The 25412-nt window shown below is 43.7% G+C and overlaps 2 protein-coding genes across 4 annotated transcripts in view; one reads left to right on the top strand and one right to left on the bottom strand.

The window, feature by feature from the left end:
• The window catches only part of Jazf1 (JAZF zinc finger 1), a 293135-nt gene extending 272964 nt beyond the window's left edge, over window positions 1-20171 (top strand). The window contains exons 4-5 of the mRNA XM_051202827.1: window positions 11659-11828; window positions 17873-20171. Of these exons, the coding sequence (XP_051058784.1) occupies window positions 11659-11828; window positions 17873-18049 (347 nt within the window). The 3' untranslated portion in view covers window positions 18050-20171. The remainder of the gene's footprint in view (window positions 1-11658; window positions 11829-17872) is intronic.
• A 1247-nt stretch (window positions 20172-21418) lies between these two features.
• The window catches only part of Tax1bp1 (Tax1 binding protein 1), a 60122-nt gene continuing 56128 nt past the window's right edge, over window positions 21419-25412 (bottom strand). For all 3 annotated transcript variants that reach the window (XM_051202816.1, XM_051202814.1, XM_051202815.1), the window contains 2 exons: window positions 23893-23975; window positions 21419-22054 (listed from right to left, as the gene is read on the bottom strand). In XM_051202816.1, coding sequence (XP_051058773.1) covers window positions 21853-22054; window positions 23893-23975 — 285 coding nt within the window. In that variant the 3' untranslated portion in view covers window positions 21419-21852. The remainder of the gene's footprint in view (window positions 22055-23892; window positions 23976-25412) is intronic.

Raw genomic sequence — 25412 nt, forward strand, 5'->3', positions numbered from 1 at the left:
CTAGTGGCTTCCTTCACCATGGCGGAAGATGACACAACCTCTGTATCCTCCTTGACTCTAAATCCAGAACCTCATGGCTGAAACTGCCAAGTTCTTCTCCATGTTGGGCTGGGATCTGGCCTCCTCCTTAAATTACATTGGCATAAACTTTCCATTGTTGATGGCTTCCTTTGCTGCTTAAACTTCCTGTAGCACAAATTCGAATTGTTCTTAATAATAAAAACCGGGTGACAGATATTAGGGGATGGAAGCTGAAAAATCAAAGGAGTAGAGCAGTCAACCACTAAAGAGCTTTTACCTCTACCATGCTCTGACCAAGTGCGCAACCCTGTCTCTGCGAATCCTCAGGCTGCTCAGACTACATTGAGCTCCCGTCAACTCGCACCTCATACCCCTCTCTCTGCCCAGCCACATCACTCCTGCCTCCACGCCTAGTGCTGGGATTAAAGGTGTGGGATCCCCAGTGCTGGGATCACCTTTATGTGAGCTCTTTCACTTTCAGATCAGTTTCATGTAGCCCAGGGTGGTCTTGCAGGAACAGAGATCCGTCTGCCTCTGTCTCAAAATTGCTGGGATTAAAGGTGTGAGCCACCACTGCCTGGCCTCTATGGCTAACTAGTGTGGCTGGCTCTGCACTCTGATCTTCAGGCAAGCTTTTTTTTGTTAAAGCACAAGCAAAATATCCCCACAGCTTCCCTTTAATTCTATTTTCAAAAGTTGGAAGCTTAGCTGGGTGGGGTCTTGCCCTGAAGTCAGCATTCCCTTTATCCCATTTTGAGCCAGGCCGTTCTTTAAACTTGTTATCCTCTTGAACACAGGGCTTGGCTCCAACATTACATTTCCTGGTTTTCTCCTCACACTGGACAGTTTGACTTCTCTTTGTCCGGCTTGTTCTTTTTCATTGTAGATCTACGCAAGAGTGGTCACAAATAATCACATGACAGTGACAGCTCTAGGCCTTGAAATCTCTGCCAACACCATTAACCTCCTCTTCAGTGTAGCCTCGGGCAAATGTTTAGGACAATGGCAAAAGGCATGCCATATTCTTTGCCAAAGTGTCACAAGAGTGGTTTCCAATATTATTCCCCTACGAAACTTCTTGGGCCAGGTCGCCATAGTCCACATTTCCCTCAGCACTACCTCTCCCATGCCCCTACCAAGACAGCCCATTAAGCCTTACTTAAAGTGTTCAATGACTTTTCTAGTCATTCCAGAATCTTCCAGTAAACATCATGGTCAGGCCTATCACAGCCATGTCTCAGTCCCTGGCACCAATGTCTGTCTTCTTACTATTGTTAAGAGGCATGACCAAGGCAACTCTTATAAAAGAAAGCATTTAATTGGGTTCCTTATAGTTTAGAGACTGAGTCCATCATGGTGGCAAGCAGAAGGCATGGCACCGGAACAGTAGCTTCGAGTTTTAGCAGGCAGCTGGCAGAGAGACACTTGGCCTGGTGTGGGCTCCTGAAACCTCAGAGCCCACTCACAGTGACACACCATATCCAGCAAGGTCACAGCTGCTTCAGAAAGGCCACAACTTTAGTGATCTGGTGACTGAGCATTCAAACATATGGACCTATGGGGCCATTCTCATGCAGACCACCACAGAGGTCTAGGAAATTAAAACATCCAGCAATGGAAATGCATCTCTGCAGGGACACTGTTAGAATAAACCTCCCAGAGGGGAAAAAATCAGCCATTTAAAAAACAGAAGTGAAGGCTAGAGCCATGAGATGGCTTAGCAAGTAAAGGTGCTGGCTGCACAGGCCTGGTGACTCAAGTTCCATCCTCAGAGCCCACAGAAACAGAAGGCTGAATGTGGGGTGCACAGATATATTCCCAGCGCTGCTGCAGCAAGATCAGAGACAGACGGGAGAATCGCCTAGAAGCTCACAGAAGGCAGGGTGGCAAAAGCAAGAAAGAGTGTTTCTCAACAAGGTGAAAAGAGCATTTGACCCCCACATAAGTGCCATAGCACACAGGCTATGGCATGTTCACAGCCACCATTGCACACACTGAAATGAAAGCTAACAGAGTAGTTCAGCGATACAGCACTTGGCTGATGTGTACAAGGCCTTAGGCCCAACCCCAGTGCTCCAAAGAAAGAAAGAAATGATAAAAACACTGGAGAATGGGGCCTGGGGAAGATGGGCCAGTGAGAACAGCATTTGTTCTGCATGCAGACTAGAGTCTCAGTCCCCATGTAAAACCATGAGCATGGCTGTTCATGCCTGTAACTTCAACACTGGGACAGAGATGGGTAAATCCTGGTAGCTCAGTGGCCAGCCACCCTAGCCAGAGAACATGTTTCAGGTTCAGTGAGAAACCTTGACTTAAAATATGGCAGACAGCAATACAGGGATGCACTCAACCTCCACATCCACGCATGGGCATATGTACTTCACACATGTCCGTGCACCACACATGCAATTTGGAGGTATAACATTTTAATAAAGAGTTTGCAGGAAGATAAAAGACAGAGAACCTTGAGAAAGGGGTCGGCACACCTGGGGAACACAAAGAGGTGTCCAGGTCAGGACGAAGCCAAACCTCAGGACAGAAACCAGCAAAGCCTGGCCTGCAAGGGGATGGTTGAGTCAGGGTTAGAAAGAGATTGAGCATGCTCCAAGAAGGGGAATCATGGAGAATAACAAAGCAAGGAGAAGGAAGGTCGGGGTGGGTGCCTGGTGATGAGTTTAAACATAGGAAGTTTTCAGTTCTGCTGGAGAGTTTGCATTGAATTCTGGAAAACTGTGGGATACTGGCTTTGCACACAGACACCTCCCTTGTTCTGCCACAGTGGAGCAGTGTGACTTCCATAAGCCCATTCTGTTCCTCTGAGCCTATTTGAAGTACTATGAAAAGAATCTAACCAGATATGTTTGCTCATACCTGTGATCTCATCACTCAGGAGGCTGAGGCAGGAGGGTCACATGTTCAAGGCAAAGCTAAGCTTCATAGTAAGAACTTGTCTTAAAAATAAATAAAAATTATTGCTTATGAAGTAAACAGGCCTTCATAGATATTCTCTCAAGGGTTCAACCCAGGCAGTAAATCAGGGTTTCCCTTAGAATCATTGTTTTCCATCTGTCCTGACCATTTGAGACTCCAAGGTACCCCTTCCTTGTTCCCCCTGACTCCCCCCCCCCACTCCCCACCTCTAAAGCTCTAAAGCACATAGCTTATTTTAGATTGACTGATTTGGAACAGTTTCAGACTAGCCCTCGAACTCAGCATCCTTTCCCCTCAACCTCCTATACCAGGAAGAATCCAGGAGTCACCATCACCAGGTTCCTTCCTCTTGGCTCTGGGGTTCTTTACAACCCCAGGACAGCCACAGCTAAGCATAGAAATGATGAAAATAAGGAGTCAAGATTATGGGAACCTGGCTTGTTACATGGGGGTTTTATACACATTGTGATCATTTGTTTAAAAAACATTTTATTTATTGTTTTTAAATAAATGCTTACTTTTAAAGATTTTTATTTTACACAGATAGGTGGGCAGGTATTTTGCCCACATATTTATCTGTGCACCTCTTGCATTCAGTGCCTTCAGAGGCCAGAAGGGGGCACCAGAACCCATGGAACTTGCCATGTGGGAGCTGGGTATTGACCTTTGGTTTTCTGGAAAAGCAACCAGTGATCTTAACCACTGAGCCATCTCTCCAATTCCTTTAAAATATTTTAAAACTTAACTACTAAAACAGGAAAGTTGATTTAATTTTGTTGAAATCTGTAGAATCTGACTGTAATCAGCACTTAAATATGAGTATTTTATTCTAGAAATTATACTTTGTCTTAGTTTGAATATTTAGACATATTTGTTAAATAGATTTATAGGTAGAAACATTTAGCAATTAAGCAAGTACAAGTAGTGCTCAAATTTTCATATTTTTAAAAAAGAAGTTCTTGCTGAGTGTGGTAGCACATGTGTGTAATCCAGCACTGAGGGTGAGTGTGATAGCACATGTGTGTAATCCAGCACCGAGGGTGAGTGTGGTAGCACATGTGTGTAATCCAGCACTGAGGGTGAGTGTGGTAGCACATGTGTGTAATCCAGCCCTGAGGGTGAGTGTGATAGCACATGTGTGTAATCCCAGCACTGAGAGTGAGTGTGGTAGCACATGTGTGTAATCCAGCACCGAGGGTGAGTGTGATAGCACATGTGTGTAATCCAGCACTGAGGGTGAGTGTGGTAGCACATGTGTGTAATCCAGCACTGAGGGTGAGTGTGGTAGCACATGTGTGTAATCCAGCACCGAGGGTGAGTGTGGTAGCACATGTGTGTAATCCAGCACCGAGGGTGAGTGTGGTAGCACATGTGTGTAATCCAGCACTGAGGGTGAGTGTGGTAGCACATGTGTGTAATCCAGCACTGAGGGTGAGTGTGGTAGCACATGTGTGTAATCCAGCACCGAGGGTGAGTGTGATAGCACATGTGTGTAATCCAGCACTGAGGGTGAGTGTGGTAGCACATGTGTGTAATCCCAGCACTGAGAGTGAGTGTGGTAGCACATGTGTGTAATCCAGCACCGAGGGTGAGTGTGGTAGCACATGTGTGTAATCCAGCACCGAGGGTGAGTGTGGTAGCACATGTGTGTAATCCAGCACCGAGGGTGAGTGTGGTAGCACATGTGTGTAATCCAGCACTGAGGGTGAGTGTGGTAGCACATGTGTGTAATCCAGCACCGAGGGTGAGTGTGGTAGCACATGTGTGTAATCCAGCACCGAGGGTGAGTGTGGTAGCACATGTGTGTAATCCAGCACCGAGGGTGAGTGTGGTAGCACATGTGTGTAATCCAGCACCGAGGGTGAGTGTGATAGCACATGTGTGTAATCCAGCACTGAGGGTGAGTGTGGTAGCACATGCCTGTAATCCCATCACTGAATCACACTCAAAGCCAGCCTGCTCTACATAGTGAGTCCCAGGCCAGCTAGGGCCACATAGTGAGGCTCTGTCACAAAAGCAGAATAATTGGGGCTGGAGAGATGGCTCAATCAACCCTGCCCTTGCAGAAGATCTAAATTCAGGTCTAAGAATTCATAACTGCCTGTAACTCCAGCTGGGTGTGTGTGGAGGGTTCCCACTCACACGCTTGCACCCACATACAGACACGTTCATACACATAATTAAAAATAAATCCTTAAAATGTTAACCAACTGAGCAAACAAAAAACAGCCCTTGCCTGAGTATGGTAGTGCAACCCTAAAATACCAGCACCCAGGGAATTAAGGCAGGAGGATCCCAAGTTCAAAGCCAGCCTGGGCTACCTAGCAAGATCTCATCTCAAACAAATAACAAACAGGAAACAATGATGTAAAACGAGGAAGTGGGAGTTCCTTGTTATAGGAGTTGGCAGATGAAGGCTTTTGTTTCTGTTTTTTGTTGTTTTTATAGGGATTGTACAGGGGCCAGGCGTGGAGGTTGGGGCTGGAGAGACGGTTCAGTGGTTAAAGATACATACTGCCCTTGCAGAGGACCTGAGTTTTGTTCTCAGCATCCCCACTGGAAAGCTCACAACTGCCCATAACTCCAGCGCCGGGGGAATCTCATACCCTCTTCTTGACCTCTGCAGGCACCCAAACTCATGTACATACCCACACACAGACAATCACATATACTTTTTAAAGTAAAATAAATCCTTGAAGTAAGACTTGCTGTGTAGTTCAGATCACCAGAGTTCAGGTGGCAGCATATGACAAGCCACACATCTCCACGAGAGCCTGTCACCTGAGCTCCAAGTCTGCTGGGGTTGCTGGGGAGGGGTGGTGATGTGGCATAATGAACTGAACCTGGGAGCAAGGAGATGCAGGCAGTTCCAGGAGCATCACGTGGTCCAGGAGGAGCCACTGATGTTCCTTGTTGTCCTCATTCGTCCCCAGTTGTTTCAACTCAGTAAAGTGGGTTCTTGCTGATGAGCTAATTAATGGTAGGCCCAGGTGGGCAGAGGTTGTCCTGCTGACATGTTTGCTGGAACCGGACACCCAGCAGGGTCTGAATTTGCTGTTACTGCAGTTACCACTGCTGTATGAATATTCATGATCTGCATTGTTAAAAAAAATATATGGCATATCGGGTTTCTGGAAAGGTTGGCTTTTTATCCAGATGTCACTATTAAGTTTCAAACTAGAGGAAATGAGTGGAGCTTTCTACAGTGATAAAGGGCTCTGCAAAGGGAAGGGAGAGCAGAGACTGGAGGAGAAAGGACAAGGTTAGGAACTCCTCTTGTTGGCCCATGAGAACAAATGACAGGAACAGCTGGGCTTGTGCACAGTGACATGGGGGTCTGCCCAGATGATGGCTGTGAGCAAGTGTGTGGGGTTGGGGAACTACCTTGATATTTTTCATGTGATGTACAAAACCAGTTCCTTTTCAAACCTTTGCTGACAACCTGTGAGAGTTTCTTGGCTGTCCTGTGGAATATGGGACTATCCTAGCCCAGAATCCTCTCTACTAGGTCTCCCCCTCCGTCTCCCCCTCCCAACTCCTGTCCTGCCTGCCCTGGGCCCCTGTGGGGGTGTGAAACTGGGGGATATAAAGATGGAAAATTCAACCCAAGATAAATCAGAGCTGCTGTGTTTTCCAAGCAACGTAGCAGGTTAAACGACATTTCTTGTGGAAACATTAGTGCCCATCATGGTCACACTGCTGAATTCTTGTGTAAGATGCTGAAGCTCAGAAGTGTCACTTGCCTGGGCTCACATAGCTTGTCCAGGGCAGCACAGGGGCTCAGCCTATACCCAGCCTGGACCTGGCTGCACTGGAGATGGAGACCCTGTTCACTAGCACTGCTGAGCCAAGGTAGATAGGGCCTGGCTTCCTGTGGAACCTTTCCTGCCTTTTCTTTGTCTATGATGATGGTAGAAAATGATGGGAAGCCATGTTCATGCAAGCACATGCATACTTTGAGATATTACTCCATGCCTTTCTCCCCTTTCCTTAGTTCCAGAATTAGCTTGTTTTGTTTTGTTTGAGATGGGGGTCTCACTAAGTAGCCTTGGCTGTCTTGGAACTCATTCTGTAGACCACGCTGACCTCAAATTCACAGAGATCCACCAGCCTCTGCCTCCTGAGTGCTGGGATTGAAGGCATGCACCACCATGCTGGGTTTCTGAACTGGCCTTTCTAAAAGCATTATGTGTATATTTGACAGTATGAGTGATTTTCTTACACTGTCATCCATTTATTGGTTTACTTACACGTCACCCCGTGTGGTGTGCTAGTGACATTAGTTCTGCTCTTTAAGTTGCAAAGGGTGTTGTACCACTTCCATGGAAAATCAAAGCCAAGTAGCGTTTCCCTCAGCTAACAAAAGCCAACGCGTGACCCAGCTCCGAAGGCTCTTGTCCTAGGAGAGAACTAAATACTGACAACTCCATCTTGTGCATCACTCCCAGGCAGGGGAGGTGATGTGTCTCATGTAGTCCCCTCGGGGCGCTGTGGTGTACCAGTGACTGGGGTTATACATGCATTTGCCCAGTACGGTGCCCACAACGTTGCTTTATTAATGTTATTCCACTACCTTTGCCTCTGAAAGTGCCCTACAGTATGACATCCCTGCCTGTCTGCTTTGGCTGTGGCCCATGTGGTTTCCAGCACCCTGTTCCTACCCTCTCAGGGTCTGGTCTCTTTTGATCCAGTTTAGTTTGAAAGTTTTATCTTCTACTGGGCTTCATTAAGGGGCTTCCCCACATCCTCCCCTAAGTTGTAAATGCTGAGTGGTTCTTGGTGTTCAGGTGAACAAATTAGCCCAATTAGATGGGTAAATTAGTCATTTTTACTTTCTGAAGTCCTGCCTTTCCAAATCACATTTACAGCTTTCTAACCAGCAATTTAAAGGACACCAGCATGTGGCCTTTGTTTAAGATGTTAAAATGTTATGTGCAATGCCCTACTTAGAAATAGCCTTAGACATTTGCTCAGGACAGACTGGGAAAGTGGCCAGATACCCCAGTCATCTGGTGTAACCATTTCCAAGCTTGTTCCCTTTTATTTTAGGTGGTGGTGGCTGGTGTTATAATCAAGTATAGCAGGGTTGACTAAAAGACACGTTTAATTCCCAAGCCTTATTAGTAAAAAAATATTTTCTCTGTACCAGACTCTCTACCACCCCATACTCACTACTAGCAGGCACCAAAACAGAAAAGCCTGGACTCTATCTGAGTAAACAGTCAAGAGCCAGCAAACATGGAGGTAGTTAAGACCCAGGGGGAGCTGGTGAGCCATAGTTTGGCCAGCAGTGGAAGGGCAGGGGCACCCCTCCATAGCTGGAGGGGGCAAGAACACAGACACATCAGAACCCCCAGAAGGCTCAGCTTCCTCCCTACCTCATAGGTGCTTCAGGATTAAATAAGATAAAGCATAGAGCTCACTTGAATCATAGTAGGCACTCAATAAATAAGAAGTCTCCTCCTTCCTGGACCCTTTCAACTTTCAGGCTCGAATGATGGCGTCCTTGGCTGCTGGCTCAACTGCTCTTCAGTCTTATTAATGCCTATTAAAATGAAACCCAATAAAAGTGCCAATATTTGGTGTTGAAATAATTGATGTCGGAGAATGAGCCTATGAAGCTCCAAGGCAAGCCCCTGGTGCAATTTAGCCTCACACCTGGAGGATGAATTTCACAACTGTAATTGCTACCATATAATTCTTATTAATGTTGTGCTATAATTCCTATTTATTCCACGGGGCTTGTAAATGCATTAGGACTTGTCAACATATTATTTTACACTGTTTATGATCTGTAGAATTATGTCCTTCAGGGCTGTATTGTGCAAAAGTTTAAAATAAATGACTTTGGGCCTCCCTTGTTAAAAGAATAAAACGGGACCACTGTTGAAGAGGCTCTCCATCCCAGTGGTCCTGAAGGTAGAAAAGCCAAATCTTTATTCAATTCCAGGCAAAGTCCCTTTCACTTTTAGGAATGTAAGAGGATTTATCTTCCATTCTGAATGGTGATTCAATCAGTCAGGTCTGCTTGAAAATGTGTAGCCAGAAGGCAGATGAGCTAGATGGGAAAGGAATGTTTTTTCCTCCAGAAGGCAGATCTGCACCTTGTAGCTCTTGGCATTTCTGCCCTCGCTGCTCCCTGGCGTGGGATAGCCCCCCTTTCAGTTCCACAATAGCCTTTATATGCTAAAGACCCCTTTTAAAAGCAGACACCTAAAATCTACAAGCTCAGTTCCCTCCCAAAGCTATTTCTATTTTCTAGACTAGGAAAGCATAAAACCAAGGGACAGAGTTCAGCCCATCAGTATGCCGGGATCTAGCTTGTATGTGTATTGACAAAGGTTTGCCATTGTTGACTATTTGTGCTTGGACCCTTGAAGTGACCAGTGACCTCCCCGCTGTCTCCTTCCTTGACCAGAAGGGCCAAGGATCTTTCTAAACTCCTCCCTACTACTTCCTGTGTCTTGATATTCATGTCTTGGGTCCTCCAAAATCTCTATGGCTAATTTTGGTCAGCTAGTAGCCAGCTCTGCCCTCTGATTCAAGGTAAACTTTATTGGCAGTCTTGGGAAAGTCAGAGTACACTCAAAATACCCAGAAACATTTCTTTGTTTTTGTCTAAATAAAAAGGTAAGGTTTTAAATTTAACAAAGTAATACTATATACAGTAAGAACAACTATCATGTAAGAATTACTTTCATAGTGTCAAGTCTATTTGCATTTGCAAATTCAGAGAAAATACTCAATTGTGTATCCTATCTTGATGAATCCAAAGTTTTGTACCTAATTCACTTTCTATCCTAACTTGCATTACCAACCAAAATACGATCTTTTTAGACATCAAAACATTTTCTTAATCAATTTAAGCCTTTATGTCCTTCAACCTTATATAATCTATATCTCCTTTGTGAGTTGTTTTCTATAAATTTGGTAAACAAGAAAACTATAAAACTGTATCAATTTTTCAACCCCATCAGAGATCTGAGGATATAAAATTACCCGAGTGAACAGGAAATGCAGAGCAAACAACTTCTAAAACTATAGAAATGGCAGAGACAGCTGGCTCCCTGGATGACCATACACGATTCCTCTGCAACACTGGGGCACCCATCTTTGGCCTATAGGTCTAGAATATTTGACAGACTTTTCTCTGGAGCAGGAATTGTCCTACCTTGTCTTGGCAAAGCTTGGCAGTCACCTTCTTTTGTGTCCTGCTTGTCTGATTTGGACAGCGTACTGTCAGCAGTTGGGGCAAGGGCACTTTCTTGCCCAACGGCTACCTTTGCCACAATGAAAGCAAAAGGTTCTTTGATGCCTATCATGTTTTTTGAAGTAGGTTGGTGTTGCCAGGAGCAGATGTGTCTCATTGTCATTAAAAGCCTTATGTTATTAAAACATATTAAATGTCATATTCTGTAGATCTCTGAAGTGTTTGAAGACCATCTACCTAAAATATAGGCTTGACTTTAAAAAACATACCTAACATGGCCAAAAATCTGATTGTTAGATGGCTAGCTACTAACCTGTATTTCTTAATTATCCTAAATAGTTTGTGATAATAACTTTCAAGGACTAGAAATTTATAGTACATTGTTAAATAAACTGCATAGGTAGAATTCCTTAAGAGTAAAAACATATACAGTATAACAAAAATAACCTTAAATTTGTATCAATATACAAAAACTCAAACCAATGTAAAATATTCAAGACTAGTATTTGCTTTTTTTTTTTTTTTTTGGTTTTAAAAATAGTTGCAATAATCTACCCTTTAATGTTTATCATTTCTTTATCTCTTTTCAGAAAGAGATCCTTGAATCTAACCTCTTTGTTTAGTTCTTTTTTTCTGACCGTGACCAGTGACAACCTGCAATTAGCCCTGCTAAACAAGACCAACATCCATAATCCACAGAACCAAAAACCACCCACCCCACCTCTTGGGAATGTGGGCTTCATGTTCTTTAGACTGCTTCCTGTTGTCTGGGGGGTGGGCAGGTGACAGCATCTTTAGGAGACCCCAAGAAAATTGAGATAATAGTCAAACCCTAGGGAGAGCTAGCTGTATTATGTTTTATTTAGTCTCTGTGTGATGGGAAAGTGTAGGACTTATCTCAAATCTTGACTGCAGTAGTCTGTGATGCTGGACCATCTCAGCAGCTTTAAAGTGGTTCAGGATGCAGAATTTGGAGGAAACTACAACAGAGGCATCTGAGAGGCTGGATCACCTGTGCTACTTGTCTTCATTGGTGTCTGGTCTTTTTAAAACCACACATACTTTGAAAGGTACCATATATATCTGTGTTAACACAAGTATGGAATGTACCATGGGTATAAGTCAGTATAATAAAAAGCTGAACAGCCGATAGACAGGCAGGAAGTATAGGCAAGACTTCGGGCAGAGAGAGAACTCTGGGAAGAAAGGTAGAGTCGCCAGCGAGATGCATGATAGGAAGCAGGATGGGCAGTAAGGAGATAACAAGTCATGCGGCAGAACATAAATAACATGGGTTAAGTTAGAAGAACTAGTTAGGAACAAGCCTAAGCTAAGGCTGAGTTTTCATAACTAGTAATAAGTCTCCATGTCATTATTTGTGAGCTGGTGGCCCAAAGAAAAATCCAGCTACACTGCCCCTCCTGTCCTGCAGCTGGGGCAGATCTGTGGGGAGGTGACACATTCTGACAGTCCTTGCACTTTTTCTCTGCTCGCAGGCAGTGAGTATGACGAGGAGGAGGTGGACTACGAGGAATCAGACAGCGACGAGTCCTGGACCACAGAGAGTGCCATCAGCTCCGAAGCAATCCTCAGCTCCATGTGCATGAATGGAGGGGAAGAAAAGCCCTTTGCCTGCCCAGTCCCCGGATGTAAAAAGCGCTACAAGGTAAAGGAAAGACCCTTACTTTGTGTAAGTTCCTGGAAGGGGAGTGTGTGTGGTACAGCTGCCCCTTTCCCGTTCTAGAGGGTTAGCCTCTCCTGTGCTCACCGGGACCCACATACCCAGCGCCCTCTGCTGAACATTGGCCACAGTTCTGGACGATTGGCAGGGGTTTCTCCATCTTTGACTTGTGTGGGAGATCAAAGTCAAAGAACAAAGAGATCTCGTGTAGGAAGCCTCTGGTTTTGATCTCACATTAAGGGCCTGCCAGAATGTCCCGTGCCATAGCTGGAGCATCCTTCCATGGTAGAGTGATTGGGCTTAGTATGTAGGAGGAACTACCTCTATCCAGCACAAGGACTGTGGCAGCCTGCTTATTTGCCAAACACTTCCTTTGGTGGACAGATTTCCAGGTGGCTGAAGCTGTAAACGCCCTAGTGTGTTTACAGAGCCTTCTGGAGCAGGGCAGGGTGTTTGCCTTCCAGCTGGGCAGTTCTCACTCCCCTTCCTCCTCCCCATAAAAGATCAGGAGAAGAAAACGCTTTGATTTCCCCTCATTTCAGCTTCTGCTCTGTCCGCCTGCTGGGTCTCTAACAGTCCTAACACTCGGTGTCTGGGGTAGCTGGTGTCACTAACTTTTCTAAAGAAATGGAGTGCTCCCAAGCATGCCTGGTAGACAGCACACCCGCCATCTTACCCTGTCTGTACACACTGACTGTTCTTTTTGTTTTGTTTTTGTTTTTTGAGACAGGGTTTCTCTGTATTGCTTTGGAGCCTGTCCTGGAACTCACTCAGTAGACTAGACTGGCCTCAAACTCAGAGATCCTCCTGCCTCTGCCACCTGAGTGCTGGGATTAAAGGTGTGCACCACCAATACCCGGCTCATACTGACTGTTCTAAAAGGCTTGAAAATTGTTAGCATGAGCTCTTCTCATAGCACCTCTTAAACATGTGCCTCTGAACTTCACGGAACAATTCCTTTTCAGTATTTTAACCTCTGCTAATTGGAAACCAGAAGGGCATCACAAAGGTAAGTGACCACTCACCTTCTCTGTGAATGTTGGCCCAGATGGCCTTCATTAAACACACATTTAAGCCCTAGGACAGAGATGTGAGTCCTGCTGGCCTCCTGAAGGGCTGCTCAGGCCAGGTCGGTCACATCACAGAGCACACATGTGCAGCTTATGCTTAGAGGCACAGGAAAAAGGGGCCCTGGAACAGGCACAGCACAGTGTCACAAGGGCAAAGGGAAAGGGGGGAACCCCAGAGAGCAACTCTCTACAGGAAAGGCTTCCTCCTGTTTGAATTTCACACAGCAGCCTGACAGGGAATGGTGTGGTTGCCCTGGAGACCCACTCTCTTGACATCATCGGCTCTTCTCCCCCGTCTCCTCTCCAGTCTGGACACTGTAAGCAGAGCCCTGCACATCAGCCATGTGGAGGACCATGGAAAAGGGAGGAGGAAATACAAGCTCCACCTTCACACTGGTCCAGAAGGGCGGGGCACTCTTCCCCACTTCCCTCTAGCTACATTTTCCTTGTTCATATTCTGTACCACCAGGCATTTCTATCTTCTTAATCCTTGTAGGTGTCCAGAAGTTTCTTCCTTTAATTATCCATGCCTGGGTTGACAGGGGCCTTGAAGGCCTTGAATGTTCTCTCCTTTTAAGGTCAAGACCAAATTTAGTGAACCCTTGCTGCAGGGGCTGAAGGCTCTGACACCATTAACTGACAGCTGACATGGGTGGGATTAGTAGTCCTTATGTCTGTGAGAGAAATGTTTCCCTCTCTGAGCCAGAATGCCAAGTGATGATACAGGAGAGAACAGGCACCCGGCCCCTCCTCCCAACAAGATGCTGAGCTTCCTTATGGCTGCAGAGCAAGAGTTGTGATGGAATTAATTCCTCTCCACTGTGTACCTGGTGGCACTGGTACTGGCAAGAGGGTACTAACCTGCCAGTGAGCCCCGGAGTCAGGTAGAACCCATATGGGCAGCCATACTGTTTATTCCCCCAAACCAGTCAGATGTTCATTTCACACTGCATTCAGCAGGGACTTTCTGACAGGTGTTATCTTGTTGGACACTTACTCCATCTAAACTCCTAGACTTCACAGTAAGAGTAGGACTCAGAGCTGGGCAGTGGTGCCACATGCCTTTAGTCCCAGCACTGGGGAGGCAGAGGCAGGTGGATCTCAGAGTTTGAGTCCAGCCTGGTCAACAGAGCAAGTTCCAAGACAGGCTCCAAAGCAACAGAAAAACCCTGTCTTGAAAAAACCAAAAAGGAGTAGAACTCCAGAAAGGGACCAAACAGGAGGGCCTGGTACCTACATCTTCCTTTGCTTAGGATGCTCCCTCCAGAACTTTGTAAAGGAAGAAAAATAGCCACAATAAGGTAGGCTAAAGATGAAACACAAACATAATTTTATTAACATGTTAGTTTCATATATGTGCACACAGGAAACAGCAAGGAATGAGAAAGCAGTTGTGGAAAATGTTTACACTTTGAGAACATGTGTCACTATGATTGGTTTTAAAAAGAGCGGAATGGCCAATAGCTAGGCAAAGGAGATTAGGCGGGACTTCCAGGCAGACAAAGGAACTCAGGGTGAATCTAGACTCGCAAGACATGCCAGCAAGCCACTAAAGAAGTCAGATATACAATACAGAGGAGAGGTAAAAAGCTGTGTGGCAAAATGGTTAAGTAGAAGAGCTAATTGGGAAAAGGCCTAAGTACGTCCAAGCTTTCATAACCAATACTAAGTGTTCTTGTCATTATTTGGGAGCTGGTGCCCCCCTCCCCCACCCCATCCCAGACAAAGTCCGACAAGGAAGACTTCTACAGCAATTTTCAGAAATGCCCTAGACTCTCAGCATGTTATCTTCCAACATAGAACAATTTAGGAAATATTAAACTTTTGGGGTTTTTTGGTTTGTTTGTTTTCCAAGACAGGATTTCCCTGTGTAGCTTTGGAGCCTGTCCTGGTACTTGCTCTGTAGATCAGGCTGGCCTCAAACTCACAGAGATCCGCCTGCCTCTGCTTCCCAAGGGCTGGGATTAATGGTGCACACCACCACCCAGCAGGAAATATTAAACCTCTAACAGTAGGGGAACAGAATCAATTTTTGCCCACAGAATTCTGGTCTCCAGATATATGTAACAATGAAAGAATCTCATAAGGTAACATTAGAAAGGGTGGCTTGTTTGATAGACAGACTAAAATACTGAGCCCTCTGGTGTGAACAGAGCGCTTGTCCAAACACTGTCCCTTGGTACCTTCTACATGCATATACACTGAGCACAGGAACCATAGGGGCTGTTAACAATCCCCACTGCGGCTCCAAATGGTTTCCCTTAGCCACACTCTCTCCTCAGCTGCTGCTTTCTCACTTTGCTCCCTCACCAAATTTCCTAAAAACCCTCACCTTTACATAGAACTAAGGACTCAAGGAACTGCAGTTTTCTAAGCAAGCACATCACATACTAGATATATTTGGGATGAAGTATTGACAACAAAGATCAAACGGGACAGAAGGTCCAGTTTACCATCTGCCTCTGGCCTCCTATAACCTACATGTTTTGTTTTTCAGGACAGTAGGTCTTAATGGTAGAATCCAAATTCCCTAAGCCCTTTCCTAGCCCCTGCATTCGCCTTCCTTTGCAGCTAGCACAGGGTCAAGACTATTCAGAATCCCAGTCCTTAACAGAAGCAGAAGTGCCAAAGATATCCGCTATGAGTTTGAACTGAGCAGTAGCTAGCATTTTAGGAAGGTACCTGAGGAAATAAGGAAATGCAGACTGCCATACCTGACTCCTTTCCAATTCCTGAAGGCAGGCCATTCTCTCTGCACGTCAGTTCCTCACCTAAAATGTGACTTGTTATCCAGCAGCATCAAGCATCCAATGTTAATTTCCTTGACCTTTCTAAAATGTAGTCCCCCTTATCTCTATTCAGAATCCAGAGGATCTGAGCATTTTGTTAGTATTTCTAAGGGGCAAAAAACTCTAAGATTAATGTCATCACACATTTGGGTGACTTGTTGCAGCTCTTCTTGCCTTGCCATTTTATTGCCTACACATGAATGACTGGGTGGAGGAAATCTCTGCAATAATCTGGAGCTGGGGCTGGAGACTGCACAGCAGATAAGAATACTCCTGCTCTAAATTCAGTTCTTGGTACCCACGTCAAGCAGCTCACAAGTACCTGGAACTCCATGTGGCATACACAAATGAACACACAATAAAAATACAATGTACAAAATAAAGCAGAATCAGGCTAGAGATGGCTCAGTGATAGAGTATTTGCTGAGCATGCATTTGCATTTGGATGCTAGCACCTATCACACACAGGCACAGCCAGTAAAGAGCAGAGACAGACTGCTGGGGGCTTTGCTGTTGTCATCCTAGCCCAGACTGAGCAAGGCAGAGAATGAAAATGCAGAGTAGTCAGAGCTCCTCTGGCCTTTGCATACCCACACACACACACATATCTCACACTCCGAGACTACCTGTGGAAAGGCTTTCCCACTGATCCCTGGGAACTGGTAGATCACAGCAGCTAGGGTGCTAGCCTGGGTTCTTTGACCATCCTACAAAATGACATGCTTCCAAACATGCAGCTGGCTTCATTCTCCCCAGATTAAGCTGTAAATGGGAGTTGTGTTTTTCAGAAACCTTTGTTTGTCCTTTTTCAGAAAAAGGCTGTAAAGCCTGCTGGGTTCATGCCGTACTCCTGGTGAATTGTTTTTGGGTTCATGGGGGTCCACCTCTAAATGTCTGTCTGGCTTCCTTGGCCTAACTACGGATAAGAACCCAAGCCCAGATGGAGTGAGTTATCTAACCCACAGTGTGGATGCTGTTACTTAGCTTTTTTGCTTCTTCTGCCATAGCAACAGCATTCTTCTACCTTACCAAGGTGCAAGTGGTAGTGGGAATAGGGGTATCGTTCGTGTGTGTGTGTGTGTGTGTGTGTGTGTGTGTGTGTGTGTGAACCCACCTGCTGGGTACTTTTAGCTCAACTTGTCACAAGCTATTGTCATCTGAGAAGAGTGAGCCTCAACTGAGAAAATGTCTCTATAAGATCTGGCTGTGGGCCAGCATGTAGAGGGATTTCTTAAATACAGTTTGCTGGGGGAGGGCTCAGCTCATTGTGGCGGGGCCACTCCTGTGCTGGTGGTTCTGGGTTCTGTAAGAAAGCAGGCTGAACAAGCCAGTAAGCAGACCCCTCCATGGTCTCTGCATCAGCCCCTGCCTCCAGGTTCCTGCCTCACTGCCTTTGATGATGAACTGTTAAATAGAACTAACTAGTAGTGAACAAACCCTTTCCTCCCCAAGTTCCTTTCAGTCATTGTGTTTCATCACAGCATCAGCAACCCTAAGACACCTATCTTCCAACAAGGCTCATAGAAATAGACAGGAAATGTTTAGTGACCCTTCTGCTGGGGCTGGAAGAGGATTTGTGATCCCCTGGAACTGGAGTTTTGGGCAGTTGTAAGCTAATCTGAACATTGGGATCTAAATCTTAAAAGCATGCTGTTGGCAATGCAGTACAGTAAAGGCAGTGGCCATGGGCTCTAACACTCACAGCTGTGCTGAAGGAGGGCTAACACCGTTGGATTCCAGGTAAGGTGTGGCAGGAACTTACCACAGCTGTCTGACCATAAAACGTGAAGTTTTCAAATAAAAAACTTACACACCTTCTATTCCATCTACCCTAACCTGTTTTGTTGTATTCTTTAGAAAGATCTTTCCTTGGCCATTCTGAAACATTCATCGGATTTCCAATTAACTCTCTTCCAAGTAGCAAACGTTAGCACCAAAGAAGTGAGGTTTCAAAAAAGCCAAGGGAAACGGCACCGGTAATTTTCTTACACAGACTAATGTATACAGCCCAGGCCTAACAGACCCACATGAAGGCCACCCTCTCCAGAGATGCCATCCAGTAGCTAGTCTACTGGAATGTGACCCTTGCTGAGGTTTGCACGAGGGTGACAAGACATTCTCTGACTCCTCCTCATAGGGGATTTTTTTTTTTTTTTAATCTCCTCCACAGAATGTGAATGGCATAAAGTACCACGCTAAGAATGGCCACCGAACGCAGATCCGTGTCCGCAAACCATTCAAATGTCGGTGTGGGAAGAGTTACAAGACCGCTCAGGGCCTGCGACACCACACAATCAACTTCCACCCCCCGGTGTCAGCAGAGATGATCAGGAAGATGCAGCAGTGACGTGCTGGTCAGAACTGTGCCAAGAAATCCTCACCAGCAGTTGCTGATTTTGAAAACAGCCACCTTTTTCAGGGGAAGCACTCAGCAACCCTTTAATGAGAAATAATTAAATGCATGCTTTAAAGTTTTCTGTAATTTTGGAATGATGTATCTTTGTAGAGTTGATGATTTTGTACATTTGCACATGTAATCATCACACCCATTCCCATTACTTCGATAAGGTGCTAAACGAAAAAGCTCTAGGTTCTTCAGCACATTTTCCCCCAAACAAAATAAAACTAAGGGCATGTTGCATACTGTTTGATCACACTGCAGTGATGTTGACTGGGAGTGGAGGGGCTGGCACTGAGATGCTTTTCAAGATTGTAATGTGATTGAAGCTTTTCAACACATCAACTCACATAAAACCAAAATAATACCTTCATTATCAAACTGGTTACCATGCCTTACATAATGGAGTTAGTATTTGTGAGTAGAAAGACTTTAGGTAATGGAAATATAAATAAGAATGTCTAACATAATATGCTAAAAATATTTTCATATTTAAATAACATGCATAAAAGGTGTGCTTTGTTTTTTTTTTTTTTAATTATCATCTTGCCCTTTAAAAAGCGGAAACTCTTGCCCTTGAACTTACCAATCACTTTAGTGTTCTAAATGGCATCTTTGTGCAAAAGACTCAGTTCACTCATCAATAACACACACTGAGTGCCTGCTGGGTGCAAGAGACTGAATTTATCCTAATATTACTGTGGACCAAGGTACCAGTGTCTGAAACTCTTCCCCTGAAATCTGTTAAACACTTTGAAAATATGTTAAGTGCAAATTGTGCGTGTGTGAAACTTAGTTATAGCTTCATCAACAGATGAGGTTTTAAAGCACTTTGTAGTTCTCTATTGCCAACAACTTTATATGTTGCCAATTCTTGCAACTATTGCCCTAAGAGATCTGTGGGGTGCAATGTGAACTAAAACATGTCTGAAAGAGGAACATTGTTAAGACCCCTAGTGCCCCCTTTCGTGCTGTTTTGACTTCTTTTAAAGGCACTTTCTCATCACACTGTAGATGTCTGCATTCTCATTAGAAATGTCTGTTTAGCTTTAGAATAATGAAAATAAGCCTTACTGACAATTAAGTGCTTCTTGCAGCAGGTGGTCAACAGAGAGTGACTAATACAACCCACTAAGAGTGGCCTGCATCTGGACCAGTCCTCAAGTTTCTCTCACCGACAGTACCATCATGTGCTGAGTGTTCTTTTATCCCAAGTGCTATTCTTCAAACACAAGAGTTTACCAGTTGCCTAATATGCAATAAAAGTTGCTTTGGCACAGCTAGCTATACACAGTACAAACTGGTGAAAAGCAAACTCAAATTCCCTCTAAAAGAATGTTTCCCACCTGATGAAATCTTACACATAGCTAGAAAGTAGTGGTCCCTTCTCCCTTTTTTTTTTTTTTAACACTGTGAAATGACAATTCTGTTAAACAGGTGGGTAAGCTCCTCCATTTCTAAGTTGTAAATCCCTCACAATGAGGGACCTTCACGTATTTGTGAAAGATGCTGCCCACCAAAAACATCCTCAGCTCTGAAAAGGGTCTCAGTCCTGACCAGTGTTAGCCCACATGCGGTTAAAAGGATGATCCAGAATTGAGAATCAACTAGCTGGTGCAGAAGGCCCTACTCGCTCCACACCTTCCTACAGTTGACCAAAAAGTTTTAGGCCAGCAATTATTAGTTAGCTTTGCTCTTTCTAGTGTTGAGAAACTGCAGGCTGGATCAGTAGTTCAGCAGCCACAGTCATAAAACCAGTCATTGTGCATGTTAAATCTCTTCAGTGATAAACCAAACCGTTTCTACTTCTCATTGTGACAGTATTGCTAAGCAGGTAAGGATGGGATATTTTGTTACACCGTGTATAGTGAATGTATTGTACCGTGTCTGTGAAAACTGTGCTTTAAATTATATTTTCATATGTTTTGTTGGGGACAGAGCACATTAAGTTTGAAAGAAACAAAAGTATTAGAACTGAAGGCAATTTACTCAAAATTTCTGTCAAGAAAAGCTGCTTAATAAATGTACATGAAATCACATTTAAAATAAACTGCCTCTGACCCAAAGTAAACACGACTCCTTATGTTAATTAGCTCCACCGTGAGAACCTGCAGCATGTTTCCTGTGGGAATCAAAACATCTGTCCATGTGGGTTCTCTTAGGTGCCTACATGTTTTATAAAATCTGATGATGTGTAAAGATTTTGGTCCCTTCCCTTTTGCTTACTTTTCTGTAAATATAATTTATCATAAGCTTGGGGCTAAAACTTTTTCATGGACAGCACGGTTAGCAGGGGCCATACTTACCAACTGCAAGAGAAAGCCCCAATACAGTGTGCACATGTGGAAGGCAGAAGTCATCATGTGTCATTCCTCAGTCACTTCTCCACCTGGGACATGGTCTCTCACTGCACCTGAGGTTCAAAGTCTAGTCTAGACTGCTGGGCAAAAAGCCCCAAGGACTCTAGCTCCTGCCTCCCCAGCAGAGAGTTCACAGACACACACCCAGTTTTACATGGAGTGCTGGGGTCAGAGCTCAGCACAGATAGCACGTTAATAAAGAAGCCATCTCCAGGCCCCTTACTGGCATATTCTACCCAAGTATATCCTATGTAAAACTTACTAGGAAGCTAGGAGGAGAATACATTGCTGTTACTGCCTCCCAAGACTGCCTAACAGCTGACATCTGAATGCTACATACTGATTTCCCCTGGATTCAAATAGCTTTTCAAATAAAATAAATGTAAATAAAAGTATTTTAAAACACATACGTAAGTACAGTTCAGAAGGTAAGGTCCAAGCCAAACACTCCAAGGCTTAGTGAAAACCTAAGCAAATGATTTGACAGCCCTCTGAAAAGTGTCCTCTGTAATGTTAATGGACACCATACTGCAGAACTGTAACTAAAAAACACATTAGTTGGATTTGGGTTGTAAATTCTATTTAATCACTTACTAAAGGAATGTTATTTCCAATTTGTACTCTCATCAGAAAAACAGAAGACACTGATACATAGTCTGTCATTTTATGCCACAAACCACTGACAAGGTCATTTAATAAGAGCAGCTGATGCCTGGCTTATCTTGGTCATTCTCTCAATAGTTATAAATACAAATTCAATAGTTTAAAAATAATCGTCTCGATTATGCTAAAATTTGTATCATAAAATTAGCAAAATATGCCTTATGTTAATTCCTACATATTTTCATATTAAAAAAGAGTATCTTCAAGCCTGGGATCTCATTCTACATGCAGCTCCTAAGCAGGATTTGTCTTTGACTAAATTAATTTTCCTATATTCAAAGATTTCACAGAACTGTTATGGTCAATGCTCTTTATTACATAATAGTAGTCATGCTTAATTACCAAGGTCAACAGAAACTTGTAAATCTTCTGATTGTGCTAAATAATCTACAACTATCACACATATGTTTTCAGTTCAGTAACATTAAAATAATTCCTGTGTTATTCCTTCTTCATACACTTTTTCTAACTGGGGAACAAGTAGAGATATAAACACATAAGAACTTTCTTAAAGCAGACAAGACTAACAGAGAATAAACCTGTGTTTATTTATTGAGGTCAAAGCTGTACCCTGGCCCTAGCGACACCACACTCAAAAAGTAGTTCTCAATCAGAAAAGTGTAGAGGAGGGGACATGAAAGTGACATCTTGGAGGCTCCTTAAGTATCTATTTGAGGGTTGTGTTTTGTTTTGTTTTAATTGCTAAATTGTACTGACTCCTAATAAAAGCTAGTCAAAATTTAGAACATTCTGATCAAAATGGGTCTGAACATGCCTTTCAAACCCCTGCTGGTCATAGTCAGGCGGGAACTGCTCGCTGCACATTGGGCACACCTTCCAGTGACTTTCGACGTGTTCTTCAAATTTGTTCTGATCATAGTTGGGAGGGAACATCAATTCACAGAGGGGACACTTCTTGTGAACATCAAAGCTTTTGTAAAGAAAGAAGAAAACAAAAGAATTAAGTTTTTCTAGTTGTAACGGCACTTGTCAGTGTACAAGTACTTTAGCTACTTGACAGCTGAGCCAAACAACTTATCCTCAAAGTCTTTATGAGTTTAGTTAACTGTTTCCCGCTTCTAGATTCCTGGTACCGTGTACAGCATCTGTCTTTTTACAAAACCACCACTAGATCTAGTTTTACAATTGGATTGACAATCTATTATGTGAAATGTGGTTTACTGTAAAAAGCCTTTTCACTTTTTAATTAGAGTTTTTGTTTTGTTTTCTTACTGGAAAAAAGTCCTTGCTAAAATATTATTACTCAAGTTGCACAACTGGTTTTGGGTAATGAATAGGGCATTCTCACCTTATAATTCTGTATTAATAATAGGATTATCTCATACTATTCAATACTTCCTAACTCTAAAATTGAGTCACTGTTAAATTTTAAGTTCTAATCTTTGTCCAGTGGGGAAAAACATAAACAGACACCCAACTGTGTTCAAGTTAAGGATTAGGTGATACTGCTTTAATGCTCTTCTGGCATGGACTCTTAATTTTAAGCTGTGGAGGGAAGCTTCTGCAAGATAGGGGACTTGGTGAGGCAGTCTATCCGAACTGCCTTTTACCAAGCTGGCTTGAAACTAGCCACTGCATACATCAACAGCATTGTGATGCTTAGCAATCTTTACAATTACTTGGGCCAACTGATAGACTGTTTCCTTATAAAAGCGGCAAGCTTCTTTCAAAAGATTATTGAACCTCAGGTGGGGCACAGGACCCGGTCTTGGTGCCTAGGTAATCTAGAGCCTGTACTTCAAAAAGTGCAGGGCCAGGAGGGGCTTCGGTTGCTGCAGTTGCTAAACTTGACTACTGGTAGTTTTCACAAGGGAATCATATTTGGCAAGCAGCTCTGCGCAACATTTATATATCTCTTCCATCATTTGACTATGGCGGCAATGGGTTTTATCTCATACAGGGTGGTGTGCAAAGACTCAGCAAGCACCTCTGTTGTGCCAATATTCTACTCATAGTGGAGTTGATGTGACTAATCTGTTTTCTGATCTCAGCTCTCTCGCCTGCTAAGAAACAGGTTGACTCTGTTAGTTTAGAAATATGATGCTCTTTGGTAAGCTTGACAGAAGGTTTGGATGTACTGAGACCTCTCTCCAGGTCAAAAACTTCATCTAAGGACAGCTGACCTGTCATAAGTTGTTCTGACACTTCTCCTGAGCAAATTGGGTCAGAGGCCATCACAACCAGTCAATTAATCCAATTTACTCTGTCCATTGGGGTAGACTGTTTTAAACTTACAACTGTTTAAATTACAATCTGACTTAATAATCCTCCTTGTTTTGTTTTTAAACTCTAATGATGAATACAACTGCTAATTTTCCATCAGTGTTTATTGGGTTTAATAGCACACTATGAGCTTCAGTGAGTAAGAGTTTGTGCTGCTCTTGCAGAGTCCAGAGATTAGCACCCTCCTTGGAGAGCTCACAACTGCCTGAACTCCAGCTCCAGGAACTCAATGGCCTTTTCTGGCCTCTGAACACCTGAACTCAAGTGAGCAAACCCACACACTGACATGACACAGAATTTAAAAAGTGCCCATTTCAAAGATTCTAAGCCATTAGCCCTTCAAAGGATGACACATGTCTGTATCACAGCAAAGTAGAATGAACAGGCTGTACCCTTTACCTGGGGTTTACTTTCTGTAGGCTACACTCTGAGCACTGTTATTTTTTAACAAGTTCCTAGAAACTGTTTTTAAAGAAACACCCATCTTACATAATTCTATGTAATTCTGTAAAGGAAAACACTTGCCTGGAATCAAAGCAAAAACCTGCTCCATGGCCCCGTAAATGCTGACTGGCCGGATCAGGAGGGACAGGCACATTCTCATCCTCCTGGCATAAAACAAAGCAGGGCAACTTTTTGAGAAAAGTGAAAACTAATATAGATTTATTAAATCAAGTGAGCTCACAATGACACATTTCCCAATTAAATTTTTAGCTCTATTATTATTTAAACTTTCACACATATTTGTTACATATATTTAAATTAGAATACAACTTTTTAGAGGCCCAAACCATAACAGACCAGACAACTCATTAACCTTCATTCCCTCACTTTAAACAGCCAACAGTTCACAACAGTTTTGTAAGCAACCATGAATTAGCCACATTCAATCTATTAGACATGTTTCACTGCCTGCTTGTTAAATACTAGAGGCAAAGCAATTTCTACTCTCCAAGCCATAAATAAACTGGCAATAATCGCCATATTATCGTCTTTTGAAAGCAGAATTCTAAGGTGGGCATGCCAGCACATGCCTGTCATCCTGGAACATGGGAAGCTGAGGAAGGAGGATCAGCAGGAGACAGAGACATGACTGCATACCTAGACAGTCAAAAGTACTAGGGGAAGCCAGGTGTGGTCCCAGCACTCAGGAGGCAGAGGCAGAGGCAGGCAGATCTCTAGGAGCTGAGGCTAGCCTGGTCTACACAGTAAATTCCCCACCACTCAAGGCAACAAAACTTTTTAATGTATTTCAGATTTGATAACACAGAGCTCCACCCCCAGACAGGGTTCCCCTGTGTAGCTTTGTAGACCAGACTGGCCTTGAATTCAGAGTTATGCCTGTCTCTGTCTCCCAACTGCTGGAATTAAAGGCATGTGCCACCACCACCACTGCTTGGCTTAATTACACAGTTCTTTTTTTTTTTTTTTTTTAAGTTAAAAGAATGAGATGCTATTTTATATTATTTTTTAAAATAATAAATGTGAGTCGAGTTGTACTAGAAACTGAAGAGCACTGTTAAGATGGTGTGGTGGTGTGAATGAGAATGGTCCCCACAGGCTTATATATTTGGATGCTCGCTCTCAGCTGGTGAAACTGGTTTTGGGGATTAGGAGGTGTGTCATTGGGGGTGGACTTTCAGGTTCTCTCTGCCTTTTTGTTTCAACATATAAGCTCTGAGCTGCTGATCCAGTGCCATCCCTCTTGCCATGATGGTATGGACTCAATTCACCCTCTGAAACTGTAAGCAAGCCCCCAATTAAATGCTTTCAGTTATAAGTTGCATTGTTTGGGCTGGAGAGATGGCTCCGTGGTTAAAAGCACTGGCTGCTCTTCCAGAGAACCTGGGTTCAATTCCCAGCACCCACATGGCAGCTCACTACTCTCTATAACTCCAGTTCCCGGAGACTGGACATCCTCACACAGACATACACAAAGGCAAAACACCCATGCACATAAAATAAAGATTATAAAAAATAAGTTGCATTGCTCATAATATCTCTTCACAGTACTAGAACAGTAACTAATGCAGAACAACACTTGC

This window comes from Phodopus roborovskii, unplaced genomic scaffold, assembly GCF_943737965.1.
Source record: "Phodopus roborovskii unplaced genomic scaffold, PHOROB, whole genome shotgun sequence".
Taxonomy (NCBI): Eukaryota; Metazoa; Chordata; class Mammalia; order Rodentia; family Cricetidae; genus Phodopus; species Phodopus roborovskii.